Genomic DNA, 20,414 nt, shown 5'->3' with positions numbered 1-20,414 from the left:
TCTTTTGTTTGGAAGAATTATCTAGTTGTAGGATATTAGAATTACTCATCAAAATGATCTGCACTGTGTCTAAATTTGAGCTCCAGATGAATTATTACAGTGATTTAAAAAATTATTTGGTTTAATTAGTTACACATGAAAGTAGAATGCATTTATGCATTTTGATATTCTATACATAGATGGAATATAATTTCTCATTTTTCTGAGTGTACATGTTGCAGAATCATATTGGTCATGTAGTCACATATATACATACATAAAGTATTAGAGATGGAATTTTTTTCTCCAAAGGTCAGCTAAAATCTTTGATTAGAACATTTAGAAAGACTTTTAACCCTGGAAGAATTCTAAATTACACAAAATAATTCTGTTTTTTTTTTTTTTAATTGTGAATTTGTTTAGCTTTGGAAAGTTTGTCTAGCTTTGGAGAGTTTCTCCAGAATAGAGTTGTGATCCTCTCAACATTTGCTTCCCTTTCAACATACAGTTGAATTGTAGAGATTGAGAGTAACTCTGTAGTGTGCCATTCTAAAGGTTTCTCATTCTTTGTAACTTACCTCTCTGATTATTCTTGTGTCTGTTGATCTTATTTTTGGTACTCCCATTGAAGACCTAAGTACTTTTGGAATGTGTTTGTGTGAAGGCATCTGTATGTCAGATTCTGTAAGATTTCACTTTTCCCCCTTTTCCTTATACACTGATATGTAAGATTATTCTTAAACCTTAGGGAATAGGATCAATACTCATTAGCTTGAGATACTAGGGAATGGTAATATCATAGACAAAAGCAAGCTATAAAACATTTGAAATAATTTTTAAAATATAAAATGTTAGGATTTTTCTTTCTTGCTTCTTCAATTAATTTATACATGTGGTAGGCATATAAAATGTTAGGATTTTTCTTTCTTGCTTCTTCAATTAATTTATACATGTGGTAGGCATATAAAATGTTAGGATTTTTCTTTCTTCAATTAATTTATACATGTGGTAGGCAGTTTGGGAAAATAAGGTGTAATTCTATTATGGAAATAATTCACAGTTAAATTTGAATGTGTCTTCTCTAAGTTTCCCTGCATTTATTGTTTATATATTTGTAGCACAGTCTTATGTCACTTAATGACAGAGGTATGTTTTTGACAGATGTGTCTTTATAGCCCCTTTTTTTTTTTTTTTTTTTAAATGGTGATGCTGGGGATTGAACCTAGGGCCTTGTGCATGCAAGGCAAGCACTCTACCCACAGAGCTATATCCCCAGCTTGACAGATGTGTCTTTAGGTGATTTTGGCATTGTGTGAGCATAATAGAATGTATGTGCACAAACCTAGTGGTGTGAAGTTCTACACACCTAGGCTATATGGTATAGGCTACTTAATTTTTTTTTTTCACTTTTTAAGCTTTATTATTGTTGAAAACTAAGACACAAATATATTAGCCTAGGCTTACACAGAATCAGAATTCAACATCATTCATTGTCTTTCATTTCCCCATCTTGTCCCACTGGAAGGTCTTCAGGGGCAATAACATAGTTGGAACTGTCATCTCCTATTATAACAAGTGCCTTCTGGAATCCCTCCTTAAGGACCTGCCTGTTTTATAATTATCATTATTTTTTTTAATAAGTAGAAGGAGTATACTCTATTAAGTATAGAAAATATGAACCAGGGGCTGGGGATGTGGCTCAAGCGGTAGCGCGCTCGCCTGGCATGTGTGCGGCCCGGGTTCGATCCTCAGCACCACATACCAACAAAGATGTTGTGTCCGCCGAGAACTAAAAAATAAATATTGAAAATTCTCTCTCTCTCTCTCTCTCTCTCTCTCTCTCTCTCTCCCTCCTCTCTCACTCTCTCTTTAAAAAAAAAAAAAAAAAAAAGAAAATATGAACCAGTAAATAGTCATTTATTGTTATTATCAGTTTTTATATACTATGAATAATTGTATATGCAGTAGTTTGTTTACTGCAGTATTACTAAAAGCATGTACGTAATAATTTGCAGCATCATGATGGCTACTCAGTTACTAGGTGATAGAAATTTATTCACTTTATTATAATCTTATGGTACCACCATATGCAGTTTGTCCTTGATCAAATTATCATGTGGTACATGAAAGTAGTTTCTAGTTTTGTTTTTTTTGGCAGAGCTGGAGATTGAACCCAGGGCCTTGTGCATGCAAGGCAAGCGCTGTACCAACTGAACTATATCCCTAGCCCCATTAGTTTCTAGTTTTTAAGATAGCTTTTAGTATATGATATCATCTTTGATAATATGGACATCTATATGCATACATTTTTCTCCAGATTCTACAGGACAAGATTGTTTACTTAGAATAGATTCCTGGAAAAAGTTGGTGGGCCAAAAGACATGAGTATTTGCAGGGTCGTAATACATATTAATCTGGAAAATTTATGTGCATTAAAACATGATCTACATATATTGTATTGTTTCATTCAAGGAAGCGTTGAATATGATCAATTTATTTACACAATATATTTATTTTGTTTATTTGTTTTATGGGTTATGCTGGGAATTGAACCCAGTGCCTTGTGCATGCTAGGCAAGCACTCTACCACTGAGCCACAACCCCAGCCCGAATATGAGCACTTTATAATGTAATGTGGTTCAGTGGTTAAGTGCCTCTGGGTTCAATCCCTCCCCCCCATTATGGAATATAATAACCTTGCCTACATTTTCATTTTTTAGTTATAGGTGGACACAATATATTTATTTTAATTTTTATGTGGTGCTGAGGATCGAACCCCAGTTCCTCACACACTAGGCAAGTGCTCTACCTCTGAGCCAGGACCCCAGCTCCCATTTTCTGTTTTTTAATATTTCGGATTTATTGTCTTTGGTATAAAGTCTTGCTGACAAAGCCTAATTTTATTTCACTTAAATGTTGTAATGCCCTTTTTTGCCTTGATACCCAAAGGATATCTTTTTCTCTCTTATTTTTTTGTGGTGCTGGGCCTCATACATGGTAGGTAAGTACTCTACCACTGACCTACAGTTCAAGCCAACATTCTCCCCCCTCCTTTCTTTCTTTCTCTGGGGATTGAACCCAGGGGCATTTTAACCACTGAGCCACATCCCAGCTCTTTTTACTTTTTATTTTGAGACAGGGTCTTGCTTAATTGCTGAGGCTGACATTAAATTTGTATCCTCCTGCCTCAGCCTCCCAGGTAGTTGGGACTACAGGTATGTGCCACCATGTCTTGCTAATATTTTTGTTTATAGATGAGGAAATAGTGGCTCATAGGTTGAATAGCATGTTTGAAAATGTACAATCATTGGTGTGAGTAAAACAGGTTACAGGATAATATACTATACTATTTTTTTTCTTTTTTACAGTATTGGGGATTAAATCCAGGAGTGCTTTACTACTGAGCTCTATCACCAGTCCTTTTTTTATTTTTTATTTTTTTGAGACAGGGTATTGTCTAGTTGCTGAGGCTGACCTTGAATTTGTAATCCTCCTGCCTTTGAAGTACCTGGAATTACAGGTATACACCACTATACCTGGAAGGAAAACATTTTACATTTAGAATAAGAAAATAAATAAGGAAACAATATGCTTGGCATGTCATTTATTGTAGTATAACAAATGTAAAAGAAAGAGTTAATATTTTGCTTTTTTTTAACATCTAAATTGTTTTTTAATTGGAAAAGGTAGAATCATTAGAGTAAAAGCTAATTATAATTATGAAAAGTAAAAATAATCTAGTTTTAAAACATTCTGGTGGCTAGATCAGATGAATGTTATGCTATATATAGAACAGAGAGAATTTTGTAGAACTGATTGCAGAAATCCCTCAGTAATTCTGGAAAATGAGAAAAGTTTTAGAATATAGGAAGATACTATATATTTAAAATGAGGTAAACAATTTATATTAGTTAAACTTAATATTGATTCCTGGTATAACTGTAGAATGGATGATTTATGAGCAGTTTGAAATGAAAACTTAAAGCAAGCATTCATTATATGTGATTCAGTTATGTGTAAGAACAGGTCTTATCTCACAAGTGTGCTAGTATAATAAAAAGATGATTGGGATACAGTTGTAATATTTAGCCTTGTCTACTCTTTTAGTAGAAATTCTGGATAATCATTTAACTTCCTGGATTTCACCAATAAATTGTGGAAGTTAAACTGGATCATTGGTTTCCAAACTTGGCTTTGCATCTCTGTGGTATCTTCATATATTTAGTATTATCTTGGATCTTAGAGGTTTGACATTCACCCAAAGGAAGAATAATTTCCTTTTATAGTATTCCTGATTTATTAGTTTCCGTATGCTCACTTTTCAGGGTGGGAATTCTATTATTCTGAAACCACTATCCACCCTGCTGTTTAGAAATATACATAATAAATCTTTCTCTTTTTTTCTGAACCACTGTTTTGTTTATCATAAGTCTTCTCTAAATTAAATATGCTATTTTCCATTTCCTTTATTCCTGAAGAAATGTGGATTTTGAGTCTTAATCATCCTGATTGCTTTCTTTTAGGAGGATTGAGTTATCTGGCATTCCCGTGTTTCCAGAGCCTGAAACCATATTTAATTCAGCAACAATGGAACTGTTGACTTTTTAAAACATTTAAGTCAGTTCTACATCCTTGTAAGCATTCCACAACTCTCCCCGTAAAATGACTGGGCTACCGTTTGCATTAGTATTTCTAAAATGAAATACTTAGGTGTAAATCTAACAAAATATGTACAGTGTCTGTATGAGGAAAACTATAAAACTTTGATGGGCTGGGGCTGTAGCTCAGTGGCAAAGCGCTTGCCTCGCATGTGGGAGGCACTGGGTTCGATTCTCAGTACAACATAAAAAAATACAAAAATAAAATAAAAGTATGCTGTCCATCTGCAACTACAAAAAAACAATAAACTTTGATGAAAGAAATCAAAGATAAATAAACAGAAAGATAGTCTATGTTAATAGATAAGAAGACACAATATTAAGATATTTGTTTCCCACCTGATCTATAGATTCAACTCTATCCCCATAAGAAATTGGACACATTACTTTGTAGTTATCAATAAACAGATTCTAAGTTTTAAAGACAAAAATATATGTAAATAGTAAGTAATATTGAAGAAGAACAAAGTTGGAGAACTGACATTACCGAGTTTCAAGACTTACTACACACAGTATCAAGACAGTCTGGTATTGGTGAGAGAAGAGAGAAATAAATCAAAGGGATGAAGTAGAGTCCAAAAAGACCCACACAAATATAGTGAACTGCTCTTTGATAAAGGAGCAAAGACAATTCAATGGAAAACAAATACTTTTTTTTTTTTTTTAACAAATGGTGCTGGAACAGATAGTTTTTAGATATAATACCAAAGGCATCGTCCATGAAAAAAGACTGTAAGGTGGACTTTGTGAAAATTTAAAGACTTCTGCTTTGAGAAAAACAGTTGAAGATGAAAAGATAAGCCATATTTACAAAACACATCCCATAAAGAACTTTTATCTAGCTAGGCACTGTGGTGCACACTGTTAATCCCACCTACTTGGAAAGCGGTGACAGGAGGATGGCAGATTTAAGCCCATCCTCAGCAAGTTAGAATACCCTGCCTCAACATAAAATAAAAAAGGCTGGGGGTATAGCTCAGTGATAAAGTGCCTCCCTAGCATATGCGAGGCCTTGGGTTCAATTCTTAGTTATCTCAGAAGGAGAGGCTGCTGGTGGTATTTGGGAGGACACTTGTATCCAAAATACACAAAGAACTCTTAAAACTCAACAATCCAGTTAAAATGTGGGCAAAAGATCTGAACAGACACCTTACCAAAAATGATATACATATGACAAATACATGTGGAATGATATTTAACAGTATAGCATAAGGGAATTGCAAATTCAAGCAGTAATGAGATACCTGTTGAAATGGCAAAAATCCAACATTGAGAAGATCAAATTATGGTGAGGATGTGAACCAACAGGAACTTACTCACAGGCAATGAACAAATGCAGAATGCCATAGCCAGCTGGGTGTGGTGGTGCTCACCTGTAATCCCAGCTACTCAGGTTGAGGCAGGAAAATTGAAAGTTTAAGGCCAGCCTGGACCTTGTCTCAAAAACTAAAAAGGGTTAGGGATCATGCTTCTTAGGATTCACCCAAATTGAAAACACATGTCTATTCTGGATATTTCATTGAAGAGCTTTATTTAAATTACCAAAACTTGGAAACAATCAAGATGTCCTTCAGAAAGGGAAAAAAAAGTCATTTAAAAAAATAAGTACTTGGGGCTGAGGTTGTGGCTCAGTGATAGAGTACCTGTCTAGCACGCGCCGAGGCATCTTGTTCTATCCTCAGCACCACATAAAAATACATTAAAAAAAAATAAAGGTATTGTGTCCAACTGTGACTAAAAAAAATTTTAAAAAAAAGTACTTGATTTTGTCATAGAAGTTGACTAATTGTTTTTCATTTGGATATCCAATTGACTCAGGCATTTATTGAAAAACTATCCTTTATCACTTCACCATAATGCCACCTTTGTCACACATAGATCAGAAGTCATTTGGGGGTCTGTTCTGGCCTCTGTTCCATAGGCCCATTTGTGGCATATACTTTTCACTTTTCTTTTGTAACTTTTTTTTTTTTTTTTTTTTTGAGATGGAGTGTTGCTAAGTTGCTAAAGTTAGTCTTGAACTTAAGATCCTCTTGCCTTAGCCTTCTGAGGTGCTGGGATTACAGGCATGTGCCACAATGTCTGATTTTCTTTTCTTTCTTTTTTATTAGTTATTCAAAACATTACAAAGCTCTTGACATATCATATTTCATACATTTGATTCAAGTGGGTTATGAACTCCCATTTTTACCCCGTATACAGATTGCAGAATCACATCGGTTACACATCCACATTTATACATACTGCCATACTAGTGTCTGTTGTATTTTGCTGCCTTTCCTATCCCCTACTATCCCCCCTCCCTTCCCCTCCCATCTTCTCTCTCTACCCCATCTGCTGTAATTCATTTCTCTTTTTTTTTCCCCTTTCCTCTCACCTCCTCTTATATGTAATTTTGTATAACAATGAGGATCTCCTACCATTTCCATGGAATTTCCCTTCTCTCTCCCTTTTTCTTAAAAAAAAAATTCTCCCTTTTCTTAAAAAAATAAAAAAGAAAAGAAAAAAGTAGTTTTATTGAGTGGCAGTCACATAACATAAAATTCGTCTTGTGGAGGTTAGTGGTATTTACTATGTTGGCAGACTTATGTAACATCACTACTATCTAATTTCAAAAAGAAACTTCATACAATTAGCAGTCACTCCCTGTGAACTCTGCAAATCTACTTTCTCAATTTTTGTCTATTCTGGATATTTCATGAATGGACGCATACTCTGTGGCCTTGTCTGGTTCCTTTCACTTAGCATAATCTTTTGAAGGTTCATCAGGGTGTAGTAAATACAGTATGAAGTACTGTATTTTTTTTTACTATGGAGTAAAAAAAAATATAACATGTACCATTTTACCATCTTACAGTATACAAATTCAGTAACATTAATTATGTTAATAATTTGGCATTCATAGTTGCTATTTTCCAAAGGTTTTTCATTACCCCAAACAGAAACTTTGTATCCAATTAATTGTCCCCTATATCTCCCTTCTCCCAACTTCTGGTAACCTTTAATCCACTTTGTCTATTCTAGATATTTTGTAAAAGTAGTCATATTTATCCTTTAGAGCTTGGATTATTTCATGTAGCATATTTCCAGGGATCACCCATATTACAGCATGTATCAGAATGCCATTTTTTTTGACTGAATGATTTTCCAGTATACCATACTCATGTGTAAAAGAATATACCACATTTTATGTATTCGTTTACTAGCTGAGGATATTTGGGCTTTTACTTTTTGGATATTGAGAATAAGCTGCTATGGACATTGAAGTACAAATTTTGTGTAAACATATATATTCACTTCTCTTGGTTTTAACTTAAGAGTGGAATTGCTAGGTCATATTTCAAGTCTGTGTTTCACTTTCCCAAAGCAGCTGCACCATTTTGCATTCCCTCCAGCAATGTATGAAGGTTCTATTTCTCCACTTTCTTGGCCATACTTTTTTTTTTTTAAAATTAAGGTCATCTAAAGTGGATGTAAAGTGGTATCTCAAGGTTGTGACTTGCATTTCTCAATTAACTGATAACATTGAGTATTTTTTTTTCTTGTGCTTTGTGTCATTCATATATCTTCTTTGAAGAAAAGTCTGTTCAAATCATTTGACCTTTTTTTTTTTTTTCTTTTGGTGGTACTGGGGATTGAACCCACTACCACTGAGCTATATCCCTAGCCCTTTGAATTTTTATTTTATGACAGTTTGTCTTGCTAAAAAGTTGCTGAGTCTGGCCTGGAACCTGAGATCCTCCTGCCTTTGCCTCCTGAGTCTCCATACCTGGCGTTAACCATTTGAGTTAATGCTTGTGTAGACTTCTTTTTTTTTTAAATTTTTTTAGTTGTTGATGGACCTTTATTTTATTCATGTGGTGCTGAGACTCCAACCCAGTGCCTCATACATGTGAAGCAAGCGCTCTACACTGAGCCACGACCCCAGTCCTTGTGTGGGGTTTTAACTTCATTCTTTTAAATGTTGATATTTATTTGTCCTAGCATCACTTATTGGAAAGAATATTCTTACTCCATTGAATTGTTTTGGCACTTTTGTGGTAAATGCTTTTTAAAGTTAAAAACTGATAATGTTGTCTGTCAAAAGTCTTTTGGAGTATTTTTGAAGCATTCTTTAAGATAATTAGAATTTTTTTTAGATTATTAAAAAATAGGAAAATTATTAAAAGCTACTTATTCAGGTTTTTTTTATCCTTACCTTGGATATTTACTGCTTTGGTTCATGTCAAATGGCAATTGGACTGTACCCAATTTTTTTTATGCTTTAAGAAATACAGTTGAGGGGCTGGGGTTGTGGCTCAGTGGTAGAGTGCTTCCCTAGCATGTGTGAGGCACTGGGTCTGATTCTCAACACCACATATAAACAAATAAATTAATAAAGGTCCATCAATAACTAATAAAAATAAAAAAAAAGAAATACAGTTGAACAGGCAAATAATGGTAGAGTTCTTACTTAGGCTTCTTTATTTTGAAGTGCTAAAGCCAGAATTGAACTGAAAGTTACAGGTTTATTTCTTTGAGATATACATGGTACCTCAATATTAACTTGCTTTCTGAGACACAGTTGTACTTTTAATTATTTTTGAAATGTGTTAAGCCACATAAGATTAAGATATGATTATTTTGGATAAAATGTTACTTTGACCAGGAAAACTTTTATCCATATGATTTTACAGGTTCAAATGGATTAAAAAAATTTCCTGTAAATCTACAGTATTTCCCTCTAAATTACACAAAAGAGTTATCCTCGTTCTAAGTTTCTGTGTAGGGATTTTTTTAAGACTAGCCATTGCACAGTTCTCTATATTAATTCATGTTCTGAAGGGGTTCACTTTTCCTTGACTTTATATGACAGCTGATCAAGAACAGGTATTATTTTTCCCTCCCCTTTTTACATTTTAAATTTGAAACTGAATAAGGAAAAAAAATATTTTGAGTAAGTTATTTACTTATTTAGGAATCGAACCCAGGGACACTTAACCACTGAACCACATCCCCAGTCCTTTATATTTTTTCTTTTGAGACATGGTCTTTTTTTAATATTTGTTTTTTAGTTGTCGTCTTGAGCCACATCCCCAGCCCGAGACATGGTCTTGCTAAGTTGCTTAGGGCCTCACTAAGTTGCTGAGACTGGCATTGAACTTGATATTCTCTTGACTCGGCCTTCCCAGTTGCTGGAATTACAGGTGTGTGCCACCACATCTAGTCATATAAGTTATTTAAAAAACAAAAAAGAAATACATTTGGCTAAGGTTTCCTTTTTATTTTCTTAAAATTTTTTAGTCATAGATGGACACAATACCTTTTATTTATTTAGTTTTATGTGGTGCTGAGGATCAAACCCAATGCCTCGCTTGTGCTAGGCAAGCATTTTACCACTGAGCCACAGCCTCAGCCTGCAAGGTTTCCCCTTTATAATACAGCTTGTGTTCATCTGAGTAATTTTGAGATAACTGTTTAATTGATTATTGATGTACATTTATTATTTTTTAATTATAAAAATTTTGGTGAGTGGTTTATCTGGGTTTTATTTGGGGGGGTGATATTCATAAGTTAGGATTCCTTAATTGGGATATTCTTTGAAAAGGCAAAAAAAGCTACAAAATGGGGCTGGGGATGTGGCTCAAGCGGTAGCGCGCTTGCCTAGCATGCATGCGGCCCGGGTTCGATCCTCAGCAGCACCACATACCAACAAAGATGTTGTGTCCGCCGAGAACTAAGAAAAAATAAATAAATGTTAAAATTCTCTCTCTCTCTCTCTCTGTCCCCCTCTCTCACTCTCTAAAAAAAAAAAAAGCTACAAAATATTAATATTCAAGTTCTTGACTTGTCTACAGTTTAATTCCTTTTGTGTTCTGTTCTTTGCTGTGAATTTTTGAAGTGAAAAAAGCAAAAATTCACTTTGAACCAAGAAGACGACTCCTCTCTCTCTGTTTATGCAGTTTCTAGATGGCACCTTTAAGAGAGAACTGTTGTGCTGAGTGTGGTGACACACACTTGTAATCCCAGCTACTCAGGAGGCTAAGGCAGGAGAATGGCAAGTTTGAAGCCTGTCTGAGTAATTTAGTAAGTAATTTAGTAAGACCCTTGTCTCAGTGGAAGAGCCCTTGCCTAGCATTCACAAGCCCCTTGGTTCAATCCTTGGGTACTGAGAAGAAAGAAAAACAAGGAATTGTTTTCCTTCTCCATTGTTTTTGCATGTGAAAACAGTCCTTGTCAAACTGTTTGGGCAGTGCTGAGAAGTTATTCATTCTATGGCTTTTAAAAAAAAGGTACACAGTATCTTTATTTATTTATTTATTTTTATGTGGTGCAGAGGATCGAACTCAGTGCCTCACACATGCCAGGAAGGTGTTTTACCACTGAGCCCCAGCCCCAGCCTCAGCCTCTATAAATAATGCCTTGAAGTAGTACAAGTGTCAGGCCACCTTCACTGAACTGTATCTGTTCCCTGTTGCAAAAATGATCAAAGGTATATGTTTAGTCTTGAGATTATAGGCATTTATAGTTTAATTTTTAAAGCAAAGAAGAGTTTCATAGTATCTTTTCATCAATATAGATATAGACCTTGTTCTTCTGGAAGCAGGTGGAAATTAATCTTGGATAACCATAGTATCTAGCAACAATAATGTACAGATACTTTGATGCTTCACTGTGAATAACCAAGTAAATGGAGTGTAAAACATCAATTTTATGTTTGTCTTGAGCACAATGTAGAATTTCACTCCTTATATATATTCTGAAGGTATCATTATTTGAAGCATTTACAGAAGACCTCAAATAATGATATCTGAGCTTTCAGACTGGTTTATTGGAGCAGTGAATATGTTTTACATATAGATTAGGTTTCTCTGTATGGTCTTGTAAACGTATACACACATTCTCAAGTATATCCACAGAAAGAAATTATTTAATAATATCAAAAGTAAAATAGTAATTTTAAATTAGAGAAACCTGGTGGATTGCTTTAACCAAGTGATCAGAGTTGAATCACCAATATTGGGACAAACTGTATCTTGTACTTCCTAATTTTGATACTCTGAGAACACAGGTATTCTTGCCAAAAATGCATGAGTTTAATCTACTTGATTCTATAAATCAACTGATTTGTATTCTTAAAAAAAAAAACCTCAAGGTCAAGCTGGGTGTGGTGGCCTATAATCCCAGTAACTCCAGAGACTGAGGCAGGAAGATGGCAGATTTGAGACCAGTCTGGGCAACTTAATGAGATCCTATCCCAAAATAAAATTTTATAAAGGGCTGGGGATGTAGCCCAGTGATAGGGCACTCCTGGGTGCTGTTAAAAAAAAAAAAAAAAAAAAAGTCAAGAAGGGGAATGATTGAGGAATGTTGTAAGTTAAAGGCGACTGATACACATCACAACTATATCTATGTGTGAACCTGGAGTGAATCCTGAACAGGAAAGGGTATAAAGTACATTATTGGGACAATTAATATTGGGACAGTTTGGTAATTTAACACCGTGTTTATGTAAAAATGTTCTTTTCCTTAGGAAATACACATGCAGTATAATGGAACATGCTGTCTCCAACTAATTTTTGGTTATGAAAAAAAAAATGATGGATGCATGCATGTACATGTATATGTTGAGAGAAGATAATGAAGCAGATGAGGAAAAATAAACATAGGGTGAATCTGGGTAAAGATTATGTGGGATTTCCTAGTGCTGTTCTTGCAACTTTTTTGCAAGTTTGAAATTATAATAAAAAGCCATGTAAATATAACTGAGTGGTGTTAAAATTCTTTGATCCAGTTCATCATTGTGGTTTCAATTCTTTTTCTATGTTCCTTTTTTAGAATAGCCTTTAGATGAAAATGCTTTGGCTGGGGATATAGCTCAGTAGTAGAGCCCCTTGCCTAGCATGCATGAGGCCCTGGGGTTCAGTCTCTGGTACTGCAAAACAACAAAAACAAAAATGGAAATCCTTAATTATGCCTTTCAATTCTGGGGTTCTTCACGTTGCAGAATAGCATGCATTAGGCTTAAAGCAGCTGTATATTAAAATCAGTGGGAGATCAAGGAAAAATAAAAGAGTTCAGGCAGGTGGTGAGAAAACTGAATAGATATACGTTTCTACTTTAATAGTGTGGTTTCACAATATTCTTTGGGAAAACTGTAAATTTTTAAAATATCAGACATAGCCATGTTCAAGCAAAGACATTATCAAAAACTGCCAAATGGACTTTTTTTTTTTTTTTTTTGCGTATATGATGCTGGGGATTGAACCCAAGGCCTTATGCATGTGAGGCAAGCACTCTACCAACTGAGCTATATCCCCAGCTCCCCAAATGAACATATTTTTTAAAATATACCTTTAGATGTTGATGGACCTTTATTTTTATTCATTTATTTATATTCGGTGCTGAGGATTGAACCCAGTGCCTCCTCACACATGCTAGGCAAGTGCTCTACCACTGAGCCACAACCCCAGGCCAAAATAGACATTTTTTAAAGTACAGGATGAATTATTTCTTAGCTTGAGACCTGAAGTGTTTCAGATTTTGGGATTTTTTGGGTTTTAGAATATTGATATAGATTTTTATCATTTGAACATATGCTCAAAAGTTTAAGATTTTGGAGTAGTCTGAATTTTGGATTTTATCTAACCTGTTTTTATCTATCAATCGATCTATCTGTGCTGGGAACTGAATCCAGGGGCACTCTGCCACTGAGCTACATCCCCAGCCCTTTTTATTTATTGAGAAAGGGTCTCTCTAAGTTGCCCAGGCTGGTCTTGAAGTTGAAATCCTCCTGCCTCAGCTCCTGAGTTGTTGGGATTCCAGATGCGCACCACTGATTGAAGAAATGCATTGTTTAAAGAGAAGCTTTTTAGAGTCATATTGCCAGTATTTGTTATAGTAAAGAAACCTGGGGCTGAGGATGTAGCTCAGTGGGAAGTCATGTGGGAGGTCTTGCTCCCACAGGTCTTGCTCAGTGGGAAGTCTTGCTTAGCATGTGCAAAACCTGAGTTCAATCCCCAGCATCACACCCTATATATATATTCTCTGTGTGCTTTATTGGTACAAAGTAGTGAATAGTCTAATTACTGCCTGGCTTATGAAACAGCTAGGAGTTGCACTTGTTTTTATTATTTGTGATTTGAACCTAATATTTTTAGTGTGTGTGTGAAGCTTGTCTAAGTACTTTTTGTTCTTTTTTTTCCTTTTTTTTTCTGACTTTGACAGTATTGTTAGCCCATTGTAAAAACAAAATTTGAAAACTATAAAAAAGAAAAAAAATGACCCATAATCAGTCTTTCTAAAAGTAACTGCTGTTAAGAATATTTTCTTGGGCTGGGGATATGGCTCAAGCAGCGCTCGCCTGGCATGCGTGTGGCCCAGGTTTGATCCTCAGCACCACATACAAACAAAGATGTTGTGTCCGCCAAAAACTGAAAAATAAATATTAGAAATTTAAAAAAAAGAATGTTTTCTTTTTGTAGTTTCAAAAAACATAATGGGCATTATACTTGTATACAATTTGACCATGCTTTCTTCATGTAACATATCATGCACATTGTCCCTCATTATTAAAAATTCTTTGACACTGTTATTTTTAAACTTTTAATAATAATCCATTATATGATGAACTACAATTTATTTCTTTGTTCTGAGATAATAATTTTGAAGGCAAATAACATTGGTTATGAGATATGCATATGGATGAATATTTTAGTCCATATACTCTTGTTTTTCTTGATTTTTATACTTTTGAGAAGCATTGTTTGAAGAAAAGCTTTTAAGAGTCATATTGCCAGTATTTGTTATAGTAAAGAAACTTGGGGGCTGAGGATGTAGCTCAGTGGGAGGTCATGTGCTTATTAGCATGCGAAAGACCCTGGGTTCAATCCCCAGCATCCCCCCCCCCAAAAAAAAGGAACCTAGAGGAAATTTTTTTTTTATAAAAATATTCTTTTGTTAGTTAATTCTTAAACATTTGGCAATTTATTTCTGATATATGTATTATGCAGATGTTTTTCAAATTAATAATAAATTTAATGTTTCTACTTGGCAGATATGAATTTAAGAACTTTGAGACTATCTATTTACCTCAAAATTATGTAAGATAAATTACAATTTAGATCTTAAGACATTCTAATTTTAGGATGAGTTGCAGACTGAGGGCCGTAAGCATTACCTTTAATGTCAGGAAGCATAGTAGTGTATTCTTGATTATAAAACACTGAAAGTGATCTTTCACATTAATTCTTGGAATTAGTGATTATTTTCACAATAAAATATTATTTTATTAGTCTCAGAATTACTTATTTGACCAGAAAATACACATGAATAGTTGAAGGACTTCCCTTTCTTTGAGTCTTTTTGCATTTCTTCAGCAATAACGAGGGATTCCTTCTTAATAAAGCAGACACTTTTAAGTGTATGTGTAAGTAATAGGTTCATTAGTGATTGTGTATGAATAAATCACATCTCCTCTGGTGCTTAAGGTCATCCTGATTTAGGTATGTGGTGGCGTCTCATATTTCATAAATGAGTACCTGAAATATATATTGCATTCATCTGGAAGGAGTCTAATAGACCCACTTAAAGTACTGTTAACATCTCTTATAATTTCATGTTTTGGCAGGTAAACCTAGCCTTTAAGCAACCTGGAAAGAGGCTAGAGCACCAAGGAATTAGAATTGAATTTGTAGGTCAAATTGGTGAGTTTTAAAATAGTATTACTTTTTCTTTTGATAACTTGAGTTTGAAGAGGGTTGGATTTGGCACTTAAATAAATAAACTTGGTGGAAGGAAGGAATTGATTTTGCATAATAAAAGAGAGGACTTAATATATTAAATCAGAATGTTTCTTTTAATTGTATTAAATTGCCTTTGACTCATTCTGCCTGTATTATTGGATTTCACTACTAAAAATGAAAGATATTATATAAACTACTAGCCTTGAAAAATAAATTGGCTCACTCACCAAAATTTCCATCTGTCTACATTTTCACCAACCTTACAACTACCAGCTTCACCTTCATTTTTCATTCTCTAATTATCCATGCCATTTGTCTTCCTGACCTAGTGTGTGCCTGTAGCCAGACTCACCTGGTAACAGAAAATTCCATGTGAAAAGGAAATGGATGATTTATTCTTAGATCAAATTGTGTACATTTCCATATATGTATTTTAGAGACATTCTTGATTTAGCTGGGAGTTAAATTGTATATAAATCTTTTATATTCTATATTCAGAAAAAAAGAGGGTTAGGAGTATGTATGGCTCAGAGGTAGAGTGCTTGCCTAAGCATGTGCAAGACCCTGGGATCAGATCCCCCCATACCATAGATAGAAAAGAAAGTAGGTCTTTTCAATACTGTCTACAGAGCTAGGTTTTTAAATCTAGTTTTCTAAGTTTTACTGTACATTTTTAAAGCATCAAAAATGGAATGGGTAGATATTTGTTTACATATATATTCTGAATGAGATTGTACTTAAGGGGCAAATTGTAATAATTAACTGATAGTTGGTTTTATTCTTTTGTGTATTACAGTTTTATCAAGGTAATATATTTGTCCAAAACAAAACAACAAAACAGAATTTTTGCCTTAAAGGGAAGAAGTTCAAATAATTGCTGGTAATGTGTCAAACAGCTTTATATTGGGGGAAATCCCTAACTACATCAAAAGGAATGAACTCATTTCTGATAGGAATTTTCATTGTGCTATGCTTCTTGAATTTAGTGATGCCTAGGTGGAGCATAATAATGGGGATGATAAAATTCAGATCATAGTTCTAGTTTATTAGAGACAAATCCAACTAATTCTTTTGGTAAAAATTATTTGCTTTGGAGGTAGAAGTTTGGGTTTTATTGAAATGGACATTAAAATATAATTAGTCTTTTACTGTTTTAAATTTCTTAGAACTCTTCAATGACAAGAGTAATACTCATGAATTTGTAAACCTAGTGAAAGAACTAGCCTTACCTGGAGAACTGACTCAGAGCAGAAGTTATGATTTTGAATTTATGCAAGTTGAAAAGCCATATGAATCTTACATCGGTGCCAATGTCCGCTTAAGGTATGAATGTATTACAAACTATAAGCAGAGTCAAAACCAGAAAGTAATGGCTCTTATTAATGTCTTATTTGAACTCCTAGTTGTAATTCTGTACTGAAGATTTAAGGTTGGAAAATGTTCTGCACATTATTTTGTTTGGCTAGGACTGATCTGAAGAGCTTTTTTCTTTGGTACCAGGGATTGAACTCAGGGGCACTCCACCACTGAGCCACATCCCCAGCCCTAATTTGTATTTTATTTAGAGACAGGGTCTCTCTGAGTTGCTTAGCGCCTCACTTTTACTGATGCTGGCTGTGAACTTATGATCCTCCTATCTTGGCCTCCCAAGTAGCTGGGATTATAGGCATTCACCATCAATGCCCAGTGACTAGAAGAGCTTTTTAACATAGATTCAGAGAAAACATATGAAAAGTTTCAGTTATATATTTCCTTTGTGTAATTATCTTTTAAGTACTTCATTTGTGAAAAAGTACCTAAAATTTCCATCTGTCCACATTTTGAACTGAATTACTCTCCAAATATATTTATTTTCTAATGAATCTTATTCAATATATGGTTAAGAAGTGATCTGGAACTCCAAAGAGGCTGACTTATCTGAAAGTACAAAAGAAGCAAATGGCAGAACTGAAGTAGGAACCCAATTTTCCAAATTCTCAATCCAGTATCCTTTCCCTAGGTCTTCTTGCAGGAAGCCATGAATGCTTCAGGGACCAAGGGCAATTAAAGATACTAATCTGAATACATCAGGTCTAAGAACTTGCTTTCCTAGCTTACTTGGCATTGTCCATCTGGTACTGGATTTGACAGCCCAAATGCCAAACAGCAGTACTTCAACTAGATATAGATTTCCTTACATAGGTTTGACAGTTTCCCTGCAAACTTATCTGAAAAGTATTTATTCTTAAAATTGAATTTTCATTCCCCATATGTGGAACAGTTTTTTTGTTTTTGTTTTTTATTAAGAGGGCTAGGAGTATAGCTTAGTGATAGAAATGCATACCTAGCATTTGTGTGGCCCTGCACCAAGAAAAAAAAATTAGAACACTAAGTTGACCCCAAAGGAATTCCAGCCAAGAAAAAACTGAGGTAATGTCTGCATATTTAGAATATTTAAATTTATCATAGGTGATTTATCTCATTTCCTCTATTTTATAGGTATTTTCTTAAGGTGACAATAGTGAGAAGACTGACAGACTTGGTGAAAGAGTATGATCTTATTGTTCACCAGCTTGCCACCTATCCTGATGTTAACAACTCTATTAAGATGGAAGTGGGCATTGAAGATTGTCTGCATATAGAATTTGAATACAATAAGTCAAAGTAAGTACCTTTCATAGATGAATGTTCAGGGAAAATTTAAAAATCTTTTCAGGCCTTTGTAAATTGATCACCATAAGGATAGAATTAACATTAATCTGATGTTAACAGACTGACAGTCTCTGAGCTACAAGAAATTTGAGGAGTTTGGTCTTGCTTTCACCCCAGAGAAAGTATCTTTTATATTCTATTCCTGATAAGATTCTGCTTGATCACTTTATGTAGAGGATCTTAACATCTCAGAAGTAGCCAGTTTCATTTGTCTGTAAAATTTACTAGCTTGATATCACTTCATCCTGGCTATCTATTTAAACTGAAACAAAAATCCTTTTTTTATGACTACATAAACAGTACATTTTCATTATTGAAAATTTGGAGGATGTAAAAAGTGAAAGGAAGTAAAAACGTCACATATGTTCACCTTTACTATTTAACCACTAATAATATTCTCTTGTGTGTCTGTTTTGGGGGTGTGGTGTATATATATATATTTTCAAAATGGGTTCATACTTATTATTTAATACCTTTTAAAATTTTATTATGGAAGATTTCAAACAATGCCAAAGTACATGAATATTGAATAATATAATGAATCTTCATGTACCCATTGCCCAGCTCCAACAGTTACTAGCTGCTTTGTTTTGTCTGTATTTAGCTCCCACACTTCTCATAGACTATATTGAAACAAATTCTAGACACATGATTTAGTCTAAAAAAATTATACATTATTTTAGTGTAACTGCAATACTATTCAAAAATATTAACTCCTTAATATTTCTATAAATATAGTCAGCATTCACATAACCCAAATTGACTCATTTTTTGTCTCTTTTTTTCACATGATTTGTTCAAATCTGTATCCAAACAAGATCCACAAATTTCACTGGATTTTTTTGACTCTTAAATCTCATAATTTTATATTTTTCCCATTTTTTATTAAAGTTTTAATTTGTTGAAGAAATAGATGGCTTGTTTTATCTTTCTTCTACGTATTATTCTCTTGCATAATCTTTTATTGTCACTGCCAACTTTATAGCTTTTAAAATTTGATAATGTGTCTATAGAATCTTAAATTGTTGATAAATTATCAGATACTTGGAAACCTAAACACTTGTCACTGGAGTTTCCTTTTAGACTCATGTGGTTGTATCCTCAGATTTGTTAGCACCTTATTTTAAAGAATTTAGCAAGGGTCTTTGGTTATTAAATAATATACAACAAAATCAGATCTGTGGAGGTAGCCCCAATTAATCTCTCTTTGAGGTCAGATTTATTAGTTGTATTATTGTAGCATTTATAATGATGCTGTTATATAGAACTTTTCATGTTGAAAATATCTTCAACTGGAGGCCAGTCTGGGCTACTTAAGCAAGACCCTCTCTCAAAATAAAAAGAACAATTAAAAGGGCTGGGGGTATAGGTCAGTGATAAAGTGTCCTGGTTCCATTTCCATTACAGTTGATCAGTCAATCAATAAAATGAAAATATATTCATTCATTTGAAACAAATATTTCAAGCATAAAGAATCTAATTTTCTATTTGGTTAACTGCTTAGATTCTCTAGGCAGTAAGTCCTAAGTAGGACCAACAATTCATCAGGCTAATTGTTCCCTCCGAGATATTGAAGGTCAAGTAAAAGTTTGATAGCATACTTTATCATAGTGAAATGAAAAGGGACCTGAAACATTATGAATAGTCAAAATGGTATTCTTAAAGTTGTTATCTTAAAGATACCTGTTAAAGCCTTCCATGGCTTATTTTACTCTTTTTCTTGTTTTTAAAATATACTTAGTGATATGTATTCTCTCCCAATAGATATCATTTAAAGGATGTGATTGTTGGAAAAATTTACTTCTTATTGGTAAGAATAAAAATACAACACATGGAGTTACAACTGATTAAAAAAGAGATCACAGGAATTGGTAAGTTGAAGAAAGTATTTGAATTAAAATTTCCTTCTTTTAGTTGAAATTTTAGAAATCTTGAAACTTCATTTCAACATAAAATCAATTTGATATGCACATTGGAAACTGACTTTGCTTCTTAATATTGCTGCCCATAGGAAATCCACTTAATGCTTTTTAAAAACTGGTTTTTGAGCTGGGTGCAGTGACATGCATCTGTAGTAGGACCACCTGTTCTGAAGACTGAGGCAGGAGACTGTCTTGAGCTCAGGAGTTCAAGGCCAGCCAGGACTACACAGCAAGACCACATCTCTTAAAAATATAAAGAAATACATAAAAATTTGAATAGGTGGCAATTTCACTTTGCTCAACAAGTATGAAAGACTATATGGTAGCCAGGCATGGTGGCACATGCCTGTAATCCTAGTGACTAGGGAGGTTGTTACAAGAGGATCACAAGTTCAAGACCAGTATGGGTAGTTTAGCAAGAACCTGTCTCAAAGAATAAA

The 20,414-nt window shown here is 34.1% G+C and overlaps 1 protein-coding gene and 1 long non-coding RNA gene across 5 annotated transcripts in view; both read left to right on the top strand.

Annotated features, from left to right (window-relative positions):
* Positions 1-20,414, top strand: part of Vps26a (VPS26 retromer complex component A) — a 38,468-nt gene that overhangs the window by 8,078 nt on the left and 9,976 nt on the right. For 2 of the 4 annotated variants that reach the window (XM_005325962.4, XM_078041149.1), the window contains exons 3-6: positions 15,247-15,322; positions 16,528-16,684; positions 17,840-18,004; positions 19,817-19,923. In XM_005325962.4, the coding sequence (XP_005326019.1) occupies positions 15,247-15,322; positions 16,528-16,684; positions 17,840-18,004; positions 19,817-19,923 (505 nt within the window). Of the gene's footprint in view, positions 1-15,246; positions 15,323-16,157; positions 16,242-16,527; positions 16,685-17,839; positions 18,005-19,816; positions 19,924-20,414 lie in introns of those variants that run through there. The other 2 variants (XM_021726771.3, XM_078041159.1) reach the window with 2 other exon arrangements.
* Positions 4-6,184, top strand: LOC144375729 (uncharacterized). Its single transcript, XR_013435646.1, has 2 exons — positions 4-3,499; positions 4,503-6,184. It is a non-coding gene; the product is annotated as an uncharacterized LOC144375729 (long non-coding RNA).

This window comes from Ictidomys tridecemlineatus, chromosome 1, assembly GCF_052094955.1.
Source record: "Ictidomys tridecemlineatus isolate mIctTri1 chromosome 1, mIctTri1.hap1, whole genome shotgun sequence".
NCBI lineage: Eukaryota > Metazoa > Chordata > Mammalia > Rodentia > Sciuridae > Ictidomys > Ictidomys tridecemlineatus.
This window is presented reverse-complemented; position numbering and strand designations above follow the sequence as displayed.